The sequence below is a fragment of the Pantherophis guttatus genome, chromosome 1 (genome assembly GCF_059756535.1).
Source record: "Pantherophis guttatus breed Tessera chromosome 1, ASM5975653v1, whole genome shotgun sequence".
Taxonomy (NCBI): domain Eukaryota; kingdom Metazoa; phylum Chordata; class Lepidosauria; order Squamata; family Colubridae; genus Pantherophis; species Pantherophis guttatus.
The window spans coordinates 179,113,075-179,130,954 of record NC_142063.1 but is presented as its reverse complement, the minus strand read 5'-3'; the positions used below and the strand labels follow the sequence as shown (position 1 = coordinate 179,130,954).

At 38.3% G+C, this 17,880-nt stretch overlaps 1 protein-coding gene across 1 annotated transcript in view; it reads right to left on the bottom strand.

Moving 5' to 3' along the window:
- The window catches only part of TRPM8 (transient receptor potential cation channel subfamily M member 8), a 356,525-nt gene that overhangs the window by 205,667 nt on the left and 132,978 nt on the right, over positions 1-17,880 (bottom strand). Inside the window, exon 9 of the mRNA XM_087887046.1 lies at positions 16,357-16,459. Coding sequence (XP_087743172.1) covers positions 16,357-16,459 — 103 coding nt within the window. The remainder of the gene's footprint in view (positions 1-16,356; positions 16,460-17,880) is intronic.

Sequence of the window (17,880 nt, the reverse complement as noted above, 5' to 3'; positions counted from 1 at the left end):
CTCTCCAGTAGCTGCCATGACTCCCACAAGTGAGAGTCATCCCCATTCTTCCTTCTTCCCGACCCCAAGGGACCATTGGGGTCTTGGCTGGTTGACACAGATTTCCATCTGTTCCAGCCATTTGGAGAGATCCAGCCTCCAGAGGATTTTGAAGTTGCTTCCCCCAGGCTTTGATCTCCTCCTGATCACTCCCTTGAGTGGACATTGTGTGTACTGTCCCCATGGTAGAGGCAACTCCCTCTGCGGGTTGACCACAATTGTAGTTCTAGCCTAATGTCAGACCTGCCCCACCTAGGGTGTGTCAAAATCCAGTCCACCCTTCATTGATTCCATTATCTCAGAATTTCTTGTATTCATATTCCTTTCAATCTTTTCTGACAGATCTATAGTTTTCAAACCAAGTATTTTCTTCTTCACATCTGACAGCAACAAACCAGACTCCAATTCATGAAGTTGCAAATCAAGTCCAACTGTTATTTCCTACTTTTGGAGACAGTCCTCAGTTTGGTTCAAAGCCATTGCTGACCCATGAAAATTTTAATTAATGTGTTTAATTAAATGTTTTCAAATAAAATCTGCAAATTGAATACCATTTTTTTCAAATGATTTCTAGAAAGCCTTATATCCTTTCAGAGATATTTTGAAAAACACTTTGCTCAAGTACAAGAAAAGCAGATAAATTGTAACCCAGTGTTCACAGAGAACAGTTGAGATAAAGTTCCCCCCCACAAAATAAAAAGTAATTAGAAAAAGGGAAATTTTCCCATCAAAAATTAAAAAATAAACATCAGAACTCTTTCTTTAAAAAAGAGCTAGAAAGAACAAAATTTGTAATATAATCCTGTATAAATGTAAATCTAATTGAATGACTTTCACTGCCAGAAGATATATTTTCTTCACAGACTTCTTGCCATGGCCTTGCCACAGCCAACTCACCATGGTCAAGTTTCTGTGGCTAACTCACCGCAGGCAACTCACTACTGGAGAACCTGCCATGGCCAACTTACTGCGGGACAACTCGCTGCAGGACAAGATTTTGTCTAATATTGAAGATATAGTGGAATAGAATCATTAAAGAAAGGATGACAAAGGAGGGACAAAATGAAATGTCAATGACAAAAATTAAAATAACATTTTAATTATTTTAAATAATTAAATTGAATTGTTGAATTTTTTCCACAGTGAGTTGTTTTGTGGCAAGTTAGCCATGGTGAGTTGTCCTGTGGTGAATTGACCATGGGAAATTGGCTGTGGCGAGTTGGCTGCTGCAAGTTATCCCTTCTGCTTCCTTACAGGAAAAGTGAAAAGTTCAACAGTAAACAGTGAAAGAACAAAAAAAGTTGTAGAAGTCCATTAAGGGGTTATAAAACAGAACAGCAGTAAACTGTAAATCAAAGGATAGAAAAGAATAGAAACCCAGGCATGCTTTAAAAAATGAATAGCTGAAGAGAAAAGATGATAAGAGACCCAACCTTCCAATTGCTCTTTACCAAGAATTAGTTTTCAAGATCCCATTTTCTCCATAGGTGCATGATTGTCTGAAGGTCTTCTTGGGTCCTTCCTAGTCTCCCCTTCAAAAAACAGGGAGCAAAGCCACCAAGTAACTAGCTTTGGTGGCAAAATCAGGTATTCGTCAGTGGGAGAAAAAGAATCACCCGCTGCTCAGCACATCATCTTAGGGAAAATATCCAGATTTTCTAATTCCTTATTCAATGCCTCTCTATCTCTTTTTTTTTTTTTAAAAAGCTTTTTATTTTTAAACAAAAACAACATAAAAAACATCACCCTTCCATATACTTACAGACAGTGTTTCGATCGGTTAAAGTCATTTCATGCTCTCAACATTTTAAAGATTTCAGTTATTTTTATTTTTTTATTTTATTTTATTGAATTTGTATACCGCCCTACTCCCGAAGGACTCAGGGCAGTGAACAGCCATGGAATAAAACATATAAATACAAAATTTAAAATAGATTAAAACGAATTAAATAGTTTGGCTGAACAAATTTAAAACCCCAATAATTTAAAACCAGATTTAAAAATTCCATTTAAAAAGGGGAAAGACTTAGGTCAGGCCGGCTTGATGAAATAGGAAGGTCTTGAGCACGCCACGGAAGGTACACAGATCTGGGATCCTCCGTATCTCCAGGGGGAGCTCGTTCCAGATAGTAGGTGCCCCCACAGAGAAGGCTCTCCCCCTGGGGGCCGCCAGTCGACATTGTTTGGCCGACGGCACCCGGAGGAGCCCCTCTCTATGGGAGCGTACTGGTCGGTGGGAGGCTATTGGTGGTAGCAGGCGGTCCTGTAAATAACCAGGTCCTAAGCCATGGAGCGCTTTAAAGGTGATAACCAAAACCTTGAAGCGCACTCGGAAGACCACCGGGAGCCAGTGCAGCTCGCGCAGGAGAGGTGTTACATGGGAGCGCCACGTCGCTCCCGTCACCACCCGCGCAGCCGCACTCTGCGCCAGTTGGAGCCTCCGAGTGCTCCTCAAGGGGAGCCCCATGTAGAGAGCGTTACAATAGTCCAGACGGGAGGTGACGAGGGCATGAGTGACCGTGCGTAAGGAGTCCCAATCTAGAAAGGGACACAACTGGCGAATCAGGCGAACCTGATGAAAAATCCTCCCGGTCACGGCTGTTATGACAAATGTTCTTTCATCTAACTAGAAACAGATGTTTACACATTTTATCCAAGTTTCATTTCATATGTAATATTTCATCTCCATTCTTTATTATCTATCCATTGATAAAATAGCTCCCATATCAAATAATGTTGTTTATCTTCCTGTTCTCTTATTTCAAATGTCAATCTACTCATTTCAGCACAGTCCAATATTTTTTTAATTTCTTCATCAGTAATTATCTTCTCTCCTTTCCAATTTTTTGCAAATACAATTCTAGCCACTGTTAAAATATTCACAATTAAATATTGCAATTCTTTATTAAATGTCTCTGGTAAGATCTCTAATAAAAATGTCTCTGGTTTATAAAGTCAATATGTCTCTTTGTCATTTTTTCCAACCATGTGTGTATCTTAGTCCAAAATCTCCTTGCTTCTATGCATGTCCACCACATATGGTAGTAAGATCCTGGGGTCTGATGACACTTCCAACACTTCTCCGATTTGTTCTTGAACATTCTGGCTATCCTCGTTGAGGGTAAATGCCACCTGTAAAACACCTTATACAAATTCTCCTTATATGCTGTAGACATTGTCATTTTATAATTATGTGACCACAATTTTTGCCATTTCTCCAAATCAATACCGTAACCAAAATTTTTCCCCCACGCTATCATTGATTCTTTAATTTGTTCTTCTTCCAATTTTACTTCTAACAAATATTCATATAACTTTTTAATTACATGGTCGTCAGCACCCATTAATATCTTATCTAAAATAGTTAAAACATTATAAATACCTTCTTGTTTGGGATCTTCTCGATATCTAGAAAATATTTGCATATATGAAAACCAATCCATCTTAAATCCCTGATCTTCTAACTCTTGTTTTAACTTAAGATCACCCTTTTCATCCAATAACTCACTGTATCTAACAATTTGTTTCCCTTTAAATATTACTGGATATGAGAAGGCTTCAATTGTCGATACCCAGACTGGAATTTTCAAATAATGATATTTTTTAATCCTCTCCCAATTCAAAAATAAAGCTTCATGTATCTGGTGTCTTCTAAAATACCCCTGTATTTTAGTTCCTTTGTACCATAAAAAGGCATGCCAACCCATCAACAAATCATGTCCCTCCAAATTCAATAGTCTAGTATTTTTCAATGTTATCCATTCTTTAATCCACATTAAATTAGCTGCTTGATAATATAATTTGAAATTTGGTAATCCAAAACCACCCCTCATTTTGGCATCTTGTAACAGTTTGAATTTTATTCTTGCCTTCTTTCCCTGCCAAATGTATTTCAACACCATTTTGTTCAAATCTACAAAAAATTCCTTGCCCAATTTTATTGGAATAGTCTGAAAAAGGTACAGAATTCTAGGTAAAATATTCATCTTAATAGTTGTAATCCTACCAATCACGGATAACTGCAAATTTCCCCATTTCACCAAGTCTTGTCCTATCTGTTGCTTAAGCTTATTATAATTATTTTCTTTAAGTGAACTACACCTCGTTGTCAAATGTATCCCCAAATATTTTACCTGGTTTGTGACCTGCATCTTGGAAATCTCCATCAGTTCTTCTTTTTGTTTTTTTAACATATTTTTAGTCATTATTTTTGTCTTTTCTTTATTAATTTTCAAGCCAGCAACTTCCCCGAACTCTCCAATAGTTTCTATCAGTTTTTTATTGATACTAGTGGTTCTTCAATAATAAAGACCAGGTCATCAGCAAAAACTTGTAGTTTGTATTCTTCTTTTCGGATTTTCATATCTTTTATCTCTTTTTCTTCTCTAATATTTCTATTTAAAATTTCCAGTGTCAAAATAAACAACAATAGGGACAATGGGTATCCTTGACGAGTACCTTTTTGTATCTCAATAGAATCAGTCAATTCTCCATTAATCATAACCTTCACTGTCTGTTTCCATCTCTTCCATTTGTAACGTCATAAATCGCCAGTTCACATTGTCAAATGCTTTTTGTGCATCTAAAAATATCAAAGCCATCTGCTTTTCAGGATGCGCTTCATAATATTCTAAAGTATCCAATGTTATTCTTATATTATCTCTAATTTGTCTTTTGGGTAGGAATCCATTTTGATCTGAATGTATAAAATTATTCAAATATCTCTTAAGTCTTTCTGCCAGTATTGAAGCAAAAATTTTGCTGAATTTTTTATCTGAATTTAGCAAGGATATAGGCCTATAGTTTTGGATTAGTTGTGGGTCTGTATCTTCTTTATGGATCAATGTGATATAAGCCTCAGTCCATGATTTGGGTATTTCCTTATTTGTCATTACTTCATTCATAACTTCCAGTAATGGAAGACTTAAGAATTCTTGTAGCGTCCTGTAATACTCAACCGGCGAGCCATCTGGTCCTGGTGCCTTTCCATTCTTCTGCTTCTTAATTGCCTCTGTTAATTCCATCATTGTAATGCTTCTTTCCATCATCTCCTCAATATCCTTGGGAATCTGTGATAGATTTGCTTTTTGTAAGTACCTTATCACTTTTTCCTCCACTATTATCTCTTTTTTGTAAAGCTGTCTATAATATTCTTGTATAATTTTCCCCATCTCTTTATTACCAAATTTACATTGTCCTTGGTCATCAAGTAATTGTGTTATTTTCCTTGATTCTCTATCCTTTTTCAGTTTATAAGCTAGCGATCTTCCAGGCTTATTCACATTTTCAAAATAATTCTGTTTGGTGATTCTTATTTTTTGAGCTAGATCTTCCTTTTCCAGCAAGTCTATTTTATGTTTTATTATGTCCATTTTAATTTTAACATCTTTCTTGTGTGGATCTTTCTGGAATTCCTTTTCACATATTTTATAATCGTCGGTCAATATTTTAAAGGTTTGTCTTTTCTTCCCATTTCTTTTCCTAGTACAGTCTATAATTAAACCTCTGGCATAGGCCTTCATTGTGTCCCAATGATTTTGTATCGATGTTTCATCTTTCTTATTTTCCTTAAAAAAGAAATCCAATTCTCTTTCCATTTTCTGTACAAAGTCTTTCTCTTTTAATATTGTATTATTTAAGGTCCATCTAGCTCTTCCTTTCCGCCCTTTCCAAATGGCAATCACAGGATTATGATCTGCCCACAAATTTGATTCTATCTTCACTTGTTCAATATTTAGAATCAAGTCCATTGTTGTCCATATCATATCCAGTCTAGACCAAGATGAGTGTCTGTCAGAATAAAAAGTATATTATCTATTTTGCCCATTTCTCTCCATTCATATATCTTTCAGATTTATTTCCTCTACCATTTTAAAAAAGGATCTCGGTAGTATCTTTTTAGTGTGTCTTATTATTTTGTGTCTTTTATAGTCCAGTTTTTCGCCCACAATTCCATTGAAGTCACCCATCATACATATATTGTCATAGTCCATTTCAATTATTTTATTATGAAGTTTTCTGTAAAAGTCACTTTGATTATTATTTGGAGTGTATATTGCTACTAGAAGTAGTTTCGTATTGTTATCAATTATTTCCACTATCAATATTCTATCTTCTGGATCTGCATATTTCCGTTCTGCTGTTATTGTATTTCTAATATATAGAGCAACTCCTCTCTTTTTGTTTTGTGACAGGGATAAAAAGGTTTTCCTGAGTTTTGGCTGGATCAATAATGGTTCATGTTGTTTTTTAATATGTACTTCCTGTAAACAAATTATATCAAATTTTAATTTCTCTAATTTATGAAATACTTTTCTTCTTTTACTGGCCGAATTAAGTCCATTTACATTTATTGAAATTAATTTTCTTTCTTCTATATTCATACTTTATATGTAGCTTTTGTTGCTCTAGTTGATCTAACTTCCTGTTGCTCCTTATATTCCATGACCCTGCCAACTGCTCCTTCTGTTGACTCAAGCATTGCCAGTTCATCTTCTGTAAATTTTATTGGAACAACTGCAGATTGGGTTTCAACTTCTAATTCAGTTTTATTCTCTTTGAAGAATTCATCATAAAAAGCACTAGCTTTATCAATTGTATTCAACCTGTATCTTTGAAGTGGCCATGTCAAAACTAATCCTTCTGGAATTAACCATCTATAATTAATTCCTTTTTGCAGTAAAATTTTTGTCAAAAATTGGTATCCTCTTCGCAACTCACTCACTTTTCTTGGTATTTGTTTCAAAACTGTCACTTCTTTTCCCTTATATTTCAAGGTCTTATCTCTGGCTGCCTGGAGAATTTGTGTTTTAATCAATTTCTTTGTGAATCTTATATGTACCTCTCTTGGCAGCTTATTATGCATTGCATATCTAGTATGAACGCAATAAATCTCGTCAATCCCATCCATCATCTTCTCTTTGGTTACTTCTAAAGCTTCGGCCAACATCCAATTCATAACATCTGCCAATTTTTCCCATTTTTCTTCTTCCACGTTTTGGAACCTTAAGAAAAATTCTGCTCTATCCATCTCCCATCCAATTGAAGCAGTTGTTTCTTGTTCAATCTCTCCCAATCTACTCTCTATTTCCTTAATTTTTTCTTCCTTTTGATCATCTTTTTCTTCTAGTTTTACCAGCCTTTCTTCATATTTTGACATTGTTTGTTGAATATTAACCACCTTTCCATCTGTTTTAAGCAGTTGTTCCATCCGCTGGACTTTTTCGTCTATCTTCAATAATTGTTGTTCCATCCTTGGTTGTTGTTGTCCCATCCTTTGACATGTTTATATAATCATTTGGGTCGATGATTCTTTCTCTTTCTCCTGTTGCAACGTTGCTTGAATAGTACGTTGACTTCCAAATGGTGAAGAGGATGGTGTAGTCGCTGCTGCTCCCACTGTTGCAACTTTTCTACTCATTTTGTAATCCAATCGGGTTGCAAATAAAATAAGAGAAAAAGGACCAAAAAAGAAAAAAAGGAAAAAATATTCCAAAAAGACAAGAAAAAAGGGAAAAGAAAAAGAAAAAGCAAGAAGAAAAAACAATCAATTCAAATTCTTCAGTTTCTTCCAAACCTTAATCCTTAATACGAGAGGGGAAAAAGAAAAAGAAAAAGAAAAAGAAAAAAACCAAAGGTAACAATAAAAAAAAACAAAAATTCAAAACCAACACATCTTCAGGCTCTTGCTTGCCTTAATCCAATATTATTATGCCAAAATTTTAAAAACAAAAAAAGGGGGGGGGAAAATGTATATATATATATAAAATTAAAAAAAATAAATAAAAGGAAGGAGCCAAAAAAGAAAAAAGAAAAGGAAAATATAGTCCTTTTAATATTCAGAAAGCATACAGAGAGTGTTATTTTGGTCTAGCCAAAATATTAAAAGGAAAAGTTAAAGATGTCAAGTAACAGTTACAAAAAAATGACAAGGTTTTCTTATAGTGTTTCAAGACTTCTGCTTCGGCTTCAAGTAGTATCAACACAAGCACCTGTATAAATAATACAGAGAAGCCACTTTCTCAGCTATTCACCAGTCTTATCAGCCTTGCATGACACCCTCTTTGTTTTGTCTACAATGTATCAGACTGTTACTTGAATAAACATCCAAACAAAGTTTCTTTTCCAGCAGGTGGCAATGTTGTACACTCTCCTGTCTCTCTTCTAAAATTAATAAAAAATTATCAAGCAAAAATAAAAAGAAGAAAAGAAGAAAAAATAAAGAAAAGGAAAGCTTCAATTCAAGTACATCAACCAAAGTCAACCAATTATTTTTTAAAGAGACGCAGTATATACGACCTACTGATCTTTCTCTCTCTCAAATCAGCTCCGCTCTCAATCAACAGTGAAAGTAAAGCAATTAAGTCCTTCTCACTAAGTAGCCAAATAGAATATAGCAGAGAAAAAAAAAACTTTCCCACTTTAAATTCGCCGCTTATCTCTTCTTGTTCTCAATCTCCAAGTCCATTGTCCTCTCAGGGTGTTCTTTGTATTATTTTAAAATTAAATCTCTCATCGATCCGATCCTCTGTCGCTTCCTTCTCTCCCCTTGAAACTGCCACAGCCTCGGCAGCTTTGATGGCTGCTACCCCGCCACTGGAAAGGGAACTTTCCTGGATCAATCAGGGGCTTTGCGATGCCCCTGAGACCATCAGGATGTGCTTCTCATTACCGCAGTCAAAACTAGACTGCAGGGTCCGAAATGGACTGTCCCGTGGTGGGGCTATCGGTGGGAATTTCTGGAGCTTAGAAATCCCCTGTCAGTTTCGCTGTGGCACCAGCTTCTGGTCCAATGCCTCTCTATCTCTTGACCATTTCATATACCCTAACTACTCTTTATAAATTTATTAAAGACTTATTGTTTATATGCACCATATGTATTTACTATTATTGGAGGGAGTCGTAAAATGTTTGGATGTTAAAAGTATTTTGCTCTGAATAGTACCACCCTGCACCCACAACACTTTTAACCCAGAACAAAATCATCATGATTAGGGAAAGATAAGATATGACTACTATAATTAATATATCTACAATGGATAAGAGATAAAAAATAGAAATAAAATACCTATTAACATAACATTGATGCTATCAAGATATGAAACAGAGGTAGAAATTAGAAAGGGGGAAATACTACAATGAATATTGTTATATAACGGAGATGGCTATCATATAAATTAAAAAAAGAGAAGGAGAAGGGGGTTATAGATTGCTTGGAGAATTCGGAAGGCAAAATATTAGAGGATGAGGAGGAGAAACTCGAGTTTGTCAGACAATATTACGAGACGTTATATAGTGAGGAGGAAATTTCAATTGAGAATATAAATCAATATCTTGCCAAAGAGAAACTCCCACAGATAAAGGAGGAGGAAAGGGAAATGTTAAATAGAGTAATTACAATAGAGGAATTGAAGGGGGTAATATCCAAATTAAAGAGCAATAAAACCCCTGGCCCTGACGGCCTACCAGGAGAATTGTACAAAAATCAGGATTTGGAAGAAATACTTGTACCAAAACTTCTGACAATATGTAATGAGGCCCTGAGAGGCTCCAGGATCCCAGAATCGTGGAAGGAGGTGTTCATCACACTGGTAGGAAAAGAAGGTACCGACCCCAAGCAAATAAAGAATTACAGGCCGATCTCCTTACTTAATACAGACTATAAAATATTTATGGGAATTTTAGCAGGTAGGATGAAGATAATACTAAATAATTGGATCCACTCCGACCAAAACGGGTTCCTCCCTGGCAGACAGATTAGAACTAATATGAGAGTGGTGATGGATGTGCTGGAGTATTATGAAACACACTCTGAGAAACAGCTGGCCTTGGTCTTCCTCGATGCTCAGAAGGCCTTTGACAATCTAAATTGGGGATTTATGATCCAGCAAATCAAAAGAATGAATTTTGGGGGATACTTTGAGAATGCGATAAAAACAATTTATGATAAGCAGAGTTCAAATATTATACTGAATAGAGATATGACCAAAACTTTCTGGATTGGTAAAGGGGTGAGACAAGGCTGTCCACTCTCTCCACTCTTATTTATATTAGCCCTGGAGGTATTGCTAAGGAAAATTAGGCAAAATAACGAGATACGTGGATTGGAAATTAGGACTGAAACCTTCAAGATTCAAGCTTTTGCCTATCACTTTTAAGCACCGGAATCATTTGGAACAAAAAAAGAAATCTTGGCAAAATGTTCATCTTAACTAACTGCTGCTTAACTGCTGCTATTCTTCCAAGTAGAGACAGCTGCAGTTTTTTCCAAGTCTCCATGTCTTTCTGCACCTCTCGCCACAACACCTCATAATTATTTTGAAACAATTTCATGTTTGATTCTGCAACCTGAACTCCTAGATATTTTATTTTAGGTACAATCTCAAAACCTGCCCTCCTTTCAAGCTCGTGTTTATGATCTTGTGTCATGTTTTTAACTATCATTTTCGTCTTTTTTTGATTCAGTCTAAAACCTGAAACTTTACCATAGTCTTGTATAATGTCCTTCATCAGGATGATTGATTCCATTGGTTGTGCTAGGGTAACAACCAGATCGTCTGCAAATGCCTTTATTCTGTAATCCTCTTGCCTTATCATTATACCTTTCAAGATATTAGAGTCCCGTATTGTGTTTAGCAAGACTTCTAGTGTTAAAATAAATAAAAGTGGGGACAACGGACATCCTTGTCTTGTTCCTTTTTCAATTTTAAACTCTGTTGTCAAGCTTCCATTAATGATAATCTGTGCCTTTTGCTCTTGATAAATTGCTGAGATCGTCTGTATAAATTGATCCCCAAAATCCATCTTTTTTAAAGTCTTTAGTAGAAAATTCCAATCCACTCTATCAAAGGCCTTCTCTGCATCCAAAAAAACCAGCACTGCAGGGACACAGTTCTGCTCTGGGTTGTGACTCCTTGGAACAAAATTCCCTGAACTGTGTCTGCTCTGAAAACTCTGCTGCTCCTCTGGACTAATAGGAGCCAGGAACTATTGGAGGTGCACGTTTAGAACTTTGCTCCTGGGCTTGCAGTGAATGGTGGGACTTTTGAGGGAAAGTTGAAAAAGTTGAACCAATAAAGGGTTAAGCTCTCATTCCGGCTGTATATATCGTGTTGTGTGTGTGTGTGTGTGTGTATGTATGTATATATATATATATATATAGATAGATAGATAGATAGATAGATAGCCTGAGAATATATATATATATATATATATATATATATATATATATATATATAGTTAGATATAGATATAGATATAGATATAGATATAGATATAGATATATAGATGTGTGTGTGTGTGTGTGTAGGTCTTTGGTTATTCACAGCAGAGCTTCAAGTGAGAGCTTGGCTGCGTTCTGATTGGGTGGAGGTGTGTTCTGATTTGTTGGGGGCTTGGCTGTGCTCTGATTGGATGGGGGGTTGGCTGTGCTCTGATTGGATGGGGGTGTGTTCTGTTTAGGTAGTGGCTTGGTTGTGCTCGGGTTAGTCTGAGTTGCAGGGGGATTTGAGCTGGTGAGCTGCATTGCTGTTGTTTGGCTTCACGTTCGTGGTCATGCCACATCTTCATGGTGGGTGTCTTGTATGGATTGGAGGGGTTTAAAGTGGCTAATGATGCAGCTGTGGTCTGGCTTCTGGTTTGTGGTCGTGCCTCATCGGTGTGGATTTGGGTTTGTTTTTTGCGTGGATGTGTGGTGGTGACATCCTGTGTGGTTTTCGTGAGTGTGGGTCTGGTGTCATTCTTAGTGTTAGGGACTCGTTTGTCAATAAGGGCAGGTTTCCAAATGGCTGATAGGCAAGAGGTATCATCTCGTTTATTCATGCTGTGTGGGCGTTTTTCTATCTTGATGGCTTCTCTGATTATTCTGTTGTTAAAGTGTTCAGTTTTGGCGATAGTTTTGGCTTGCTGGTGCAGAGGATGTTGGTGATTTCGAGTCTGATTCTGTTAGCGTCATCGGGGTTGATTTTGGTCAGGCTGGTTTCAACTCTGCATATAATGGTTTCAGTGGGGATGTGTTTGGGAGCAACTGCAAAGTTGCAAAGATCTCCTCACACTTCACCTCAAACTCAGCAACAAGATCCACCCCGCACTTTGGGACAAATCCAAACAACTCGCCGTCTGGAGAGCCAAAACACAGACCACCCTCAAGACAGACACACACACCAACAAACTCCGAAGACTACAAGAACGCCAGAAACAAACCCCTCCCTCCTCACAGCCACACATGAAACAAACAGTGCATAACATCTCAGATAACATCTCAGATTCTCACCAAAGTCGAAACCAATGTCCTTTCCAAAGGATTCAACTTTGCAGTCGCTCCCAAACACATCCCCACTGAAACCATTATATGCGGAGTTGAAACCAGCCTGACCAAAATCAACCCAGACGATGCTAACAGAATCAGACTCGAAATCACCAACATCCTCTGCACCAGCAAGCCACCCAAAAGCAACTTACCCAAAGAGGAACAGACAGCACTACTTAACCTGAAAGAAGACACCAGCATAATAATCCTACCAGCAGACAAGGGAAATGCCACGGTGGTTATGAACACATCTGACTACCAAACCAAATTAACCAACCTACTCCAAGACTCCACATACAAACCCCTAAACACAGATCCCACCACCTACCTGGAAAAAACCACTAGATCCAAAATAAAAGCCTCCCCCATCAGCAAAGAGATCCAGCAAAGAATCATTCCCAGAGAGAAATCATCCAGATGCCCTAAACTCTATGGTCTCCCCAAGATACACAAAGAAGGAACCCCACTTAGACCCATAGTCAGCTCCATAGGCTCACCTCTACAAAACCTAGCCAAGTTTCTCGCCAAACAACTACAGCCCTATGCAGAATCCATCACCTCACATGTAAAGAACTCATTCCAGTTCATAGAGATCATAAAGAAACAAAACTTACAGCCCAGCAACCTACTCGTGAGCTTCGATGTCATATCCCTCTTCACCCAAGTGCCAAACAAAGAAGCCTTGACAGCTATCCAGAACAAATATAATCCCCCCAAGCACATCCTAGATCTGACCAACCACTGCCTATCCAACACATACTTCATCTATAACGGACAAAAATACAAACAAACAGAAGGAGCACCCATGGGATCACCCCTCTCACCCGTCATTGCAAACCTCTACATGGAACACTTTGAAACCCAAGGTCTAGAAAAATCTGATCACAAACCCAAATTCTGGCTCAGATACGTAGACGACACCTTCATAATCTGGCCACACGGGAAAGAAAAACTGGACAACTTCCTCACACACCTCAACAGCCTACATCCCAAAATACAGTTCACCATGGAAACCGAAGCTGACAACCAACTTCCCTTCCTGGATGTCTTAGTCTACAAGAAATCCAATGGCTCCCTAGGACACACCATCTACCAGAAGAAAACACACACAAACCGATATCTGCACGCACTCTCACACCACCACCCAGCACAGATCAACTCCGTAGCCAAGACACTCATCTCCAGAACAAAACGCTTAGCTGACGAACAACACCTAAAAACCGAACTACACACTCTCACTAACGTACTAACATCCAACGGATTCCAAAGAAATAAGATTACCAACCTAATCCAAAAAGAAACCCCCACTAAAATCCAAGACAGAGAACAAGAAAACGGCAAAGCCCTCCTACCATACATAAAAGGCACCACAGACAGAATCAGCAAGATCCTCCACAAACACAACATCAAGACAGCATACTGCACAAACCAAAAAATATCCACCATCCTAAGAAACCCCAAAGACAAAATTGAGTTAGAAAATCAAGGAGTATATGAAATCCCATGCACCGCCTGCCCCACCACATACATCGGACAAACCAACAGAAGAATAAGTGCATGCATTGAAGAACACAAGAACTCAATCAAAAAAGAAGAACCAACTTCTTCCCTGGTCCAGCACCTTAGAGCCACATGACATGAAATTGACTTTAAAAAGACCAGAACTATCGCCAAAACTGAACACTTTAACAACAGAATAATCAGAGAAGCCATCAAGATAGAAAAACGCCCACACAGCATGAATAAACGAGATGATACCTCTTGCCTACCAGCCATTTGGAAACCCGCCCTTATTGACAAACGAGTCCCTAACACTAAGAATGACACCAGACCCACACTCATGAAAACCACACAGGATGTCACCACCACACATCCACGCAAAAAACAAACCCAAATCCACACCGATGAGGCACGACCACAAACCAGAAGCCAGACCACAGCTGCATCATTAGCCACTTTAAACCCCTCCAATCCATACATGAAGCAAACTGACACCCACCATCAAGATTTGGCATGACCACAAACACGAAGCCAAACAACAGCAACGCAGCTCACCAGCTCAAATCCCCTTGCAACTCAGACTAACCCAAGCACAACCAAGCCCCTACCTAAACAGAACACACCCCCATCCAATTAGAGCACAGCCAACCCCCCATCCAATCAGAGCACAGCCAAGCCCCCAACCAATCAGAACACACCTCCACCCAATCAGAACACAGCAAAGCTCCTACCCAATCAGTTCACACCCCCACTGGCAGTTAAAAGGAAGAAACAGCTGCAATCACACATTGCTCCTAGAAGCACGAAGCCAAAAAGACCAGCCTGAAGATGACGAATGAGACTTCGTTGAAACGTCGCCAAGACACTTCCAATTTTACGCGGGAGAAAACCCAAATAACCAAAGACCTACATACAAACACTCATGAAAACCTCAGAAAACAAACATACACACACACACACACACACACACACACACGTACTTCTATAGTTCTTATTTATTATATCCACATTCAGAAGAGATCTCTGTTATTATCTTTATCTAATGTAATATTAATTTGTATTTTCTATATGTCAACTTACTCTATGCTTATATATTACACAATGTAATTATTAATACTCAATATATACTTATCTCACTTAATCTTAATCAATACTTATCTTATGTTTATATTTATCCTTATATAAGTTTGTAAATCATTTTAATTCATTCACTTAATTCATTCATTACTTCATTAATCATTTATAATCTTTTACATTTCTCTCTCTCAGTAACAATAACTAAGTATATTGATTTACTTTTTCTTACTTTCATAGTATATATATATATATATATATTTGTTTTATTCTTCCTCAGTCATTTCCTTCTATCGCTTAGTCTCTAGTTGTAAAATGTGCAGCAATATTGCATCAGTCTCCTTCAACCCTTTGGCTTTACCCTCAAATCCATCTATTAATGTCTCTTCTTTCTTCTTAGTGAATCTCTATATTTTCAATTTTACAGTTCCACAGTTACAATTATATTTCCAGTCGCAAATCGCTGTTAAAGTATTTTCCAAGCTTATAAATCCCTTAGAATAGCCTATCCTTGTTGTTTCCACTCTCTTCTCCACTTACTACTCTCCGTTTCTTTCTGTCTTAGAGGTCTTATCTCTGCTCCTGTTATTCCTCTCATTCTATTAAGTTCACTTTTCGGGATCTTCCTTCTTTCGCACTAGCCTCTTTTCCAATAGTACCAATAGTTCTGTGCTCTATTTCCTTTTAGTCGCTGCTTTCCGGGGCCTTTTTTGCCCTTCCCCTCAGCGTCTCTCTCCTCCTATGCCTCCGATTCAGCAAAACTTCACCTCTCCTCCTCCCAGGTTCTCCTCAACCACCATACGAAACTGTCTTTTCAACTCTCTGCTTCCACACTATATGGCTGCCATTGCTCTTGGTCTGCCTTAAAGGCCAACTCTTTCTCCGCTGGATTTAAGAAGTTTGTCCTTATCCCCCCGGTCGATTGCTTTTCATCCAGGGTCTTTAGATCTTCCCCTTTTGTTTCCCGATCTCTACGGGATTGGAACTGCTCATAAAGAGCTCCTAGCGAAGAATATTCGGGATTTCGGGGATGACATTTCGTTCCCTCTCCCACTTCGCGAAGACGTCACCGCCGGAAGTTCCAGCTGAAGTTTCTAGATTGTCTTCAAGGGCAGCCCCATATAGAGTGCACTGCAGTAATCCAAACAGGAGAAGTCCAAAGCATGGGTGGCCTTGAGTAAGACCTCCCAATCCAAGAAAAGGCATAATTGGTGCACCAGATGAGCATGTGCAAAGGCCCCCCACTATGGCTGTTACCAGCTCCTCAAACAAGAACCATGAGTCCAGGAAGACCCCCAAATTTTACACCAGCTCAGTCTGGAGAAGTGCTACCCCATCCAGAGTCAAACAATCATATGGTCCTGGGGGCGGGGGCATATTGTAGAAATGAGTAGCATATAAATTGAATGAATGAGAAAATAAGAATGACAACATACCTTTAAAAAGAGCATATGAAATGGCATTGCTCACAATTTCATCTCCAGCATCTTCAATTTTGATTACAGTTAGCAGATGAGGGTTTTCAAGTATTTCTTTGATCTAAACAAGGCAAATCAAGATTTTATCTATCCCCCAAATCTTTCTAAATCAAGAAACTTTTCTTTTACTTAAAAATTTCCTGACACTTAAAATGATACAACATATAGGTTCATACTTAGTAGCTATTATGCTGCATAAAACTTACTATGAGGGGGTCTTGGTGCTCTTTGAACTTGGTTGTTTTAGTGTGCTGAATGTTATCTAGTTTGGATAATGAATAATAATATCCATGCAATTTCATCAAAAAGTGCCGGAGTACTCAACCAATATAGTACAATAAACACAAGGTGTAATAAGGATAACACTTCCATACATCAAAAACATCTCAGAAACCAAACATGCCATAGAATTCCTGAAAACTTGGCACTCTGACAAATTGGCCAACAATTGATACATAGACATTAACAACATCTACATATTGTGCAAAAGAGACAATCAACAAGCCAAAAAGGGAACTGTAGGAAATGACCAGGCTGAGCCTGATTTTGTGATCTCTCTGGGGCTTGAAATTAATTTGAACTATTCCCCTTCACCAAAATTTTAATGAGCTCTGGAATACTCAAGCCATGGCTTAAGATCCTAGAACTGCAGCAATAATGGATAAGCCAGATATATGCGCTATCAGCAGATGCCAAGATGGCATAGCAATAGCACTTAGACTTATATACTGCTTCACAGTGCTTTACAGCCCTCTCTAAGCAGTTTACAGAGTCAGCATATTGTTCCCAAAAATCTGGGTCCTCATTTTATTGACTTCAGAAGGATGGAAGGCTGAATCAACCTTGAGCTGCTCAGAATTGAACTCCTAGAGTGAGCCTTTTTTTTTTATTTATATGCCGCCCTTCTCCGGAGACTCAGGGCGGCTTACAGTGCGTTAAGCAATAGCCTTCATACTTTTGTATATTTTTACAAAGTCAGCTTATTGCCCCCACAAACTGGGTCCTCAATTTACCTACCTTAGAAAGGATGGAAGGCTGAGTCAACCTTGAGCCTGGTGAGAATTGAACTTGCAGTAATTGCAGGCAGCTGGATGTTAAATGCTGTCTCAGTAGGACGCATTAGCCTCCTACGCCACTCAGGCTCCTTGAATTAGCCTGAAGTACTGCATTCTAAACACTGCACCACCATGGCTCTTAGACCAATTATTAAACCAGTTATCCCATCCCAGCAATTGGCAGCTCCAGTCACCATGAATGCACAAACACAGGTAGCTTTGAACGGCACCCTGAAAATAGCTCTGGAGGAGGACCAGTGGTTCCAAACCCATAAGGGTGAATGCACAATGCAAGATTGTTTAGCATGGGTGGAGCCAAATTGTACATCCTGGAAAGCCAACACCTGATGGTTTTATAGAAAAGCCATGAGTTAAAGGTAGTGGGACACTTTGACTTTGTTAAAATCTTGCACTTTGTTAAGTGCCA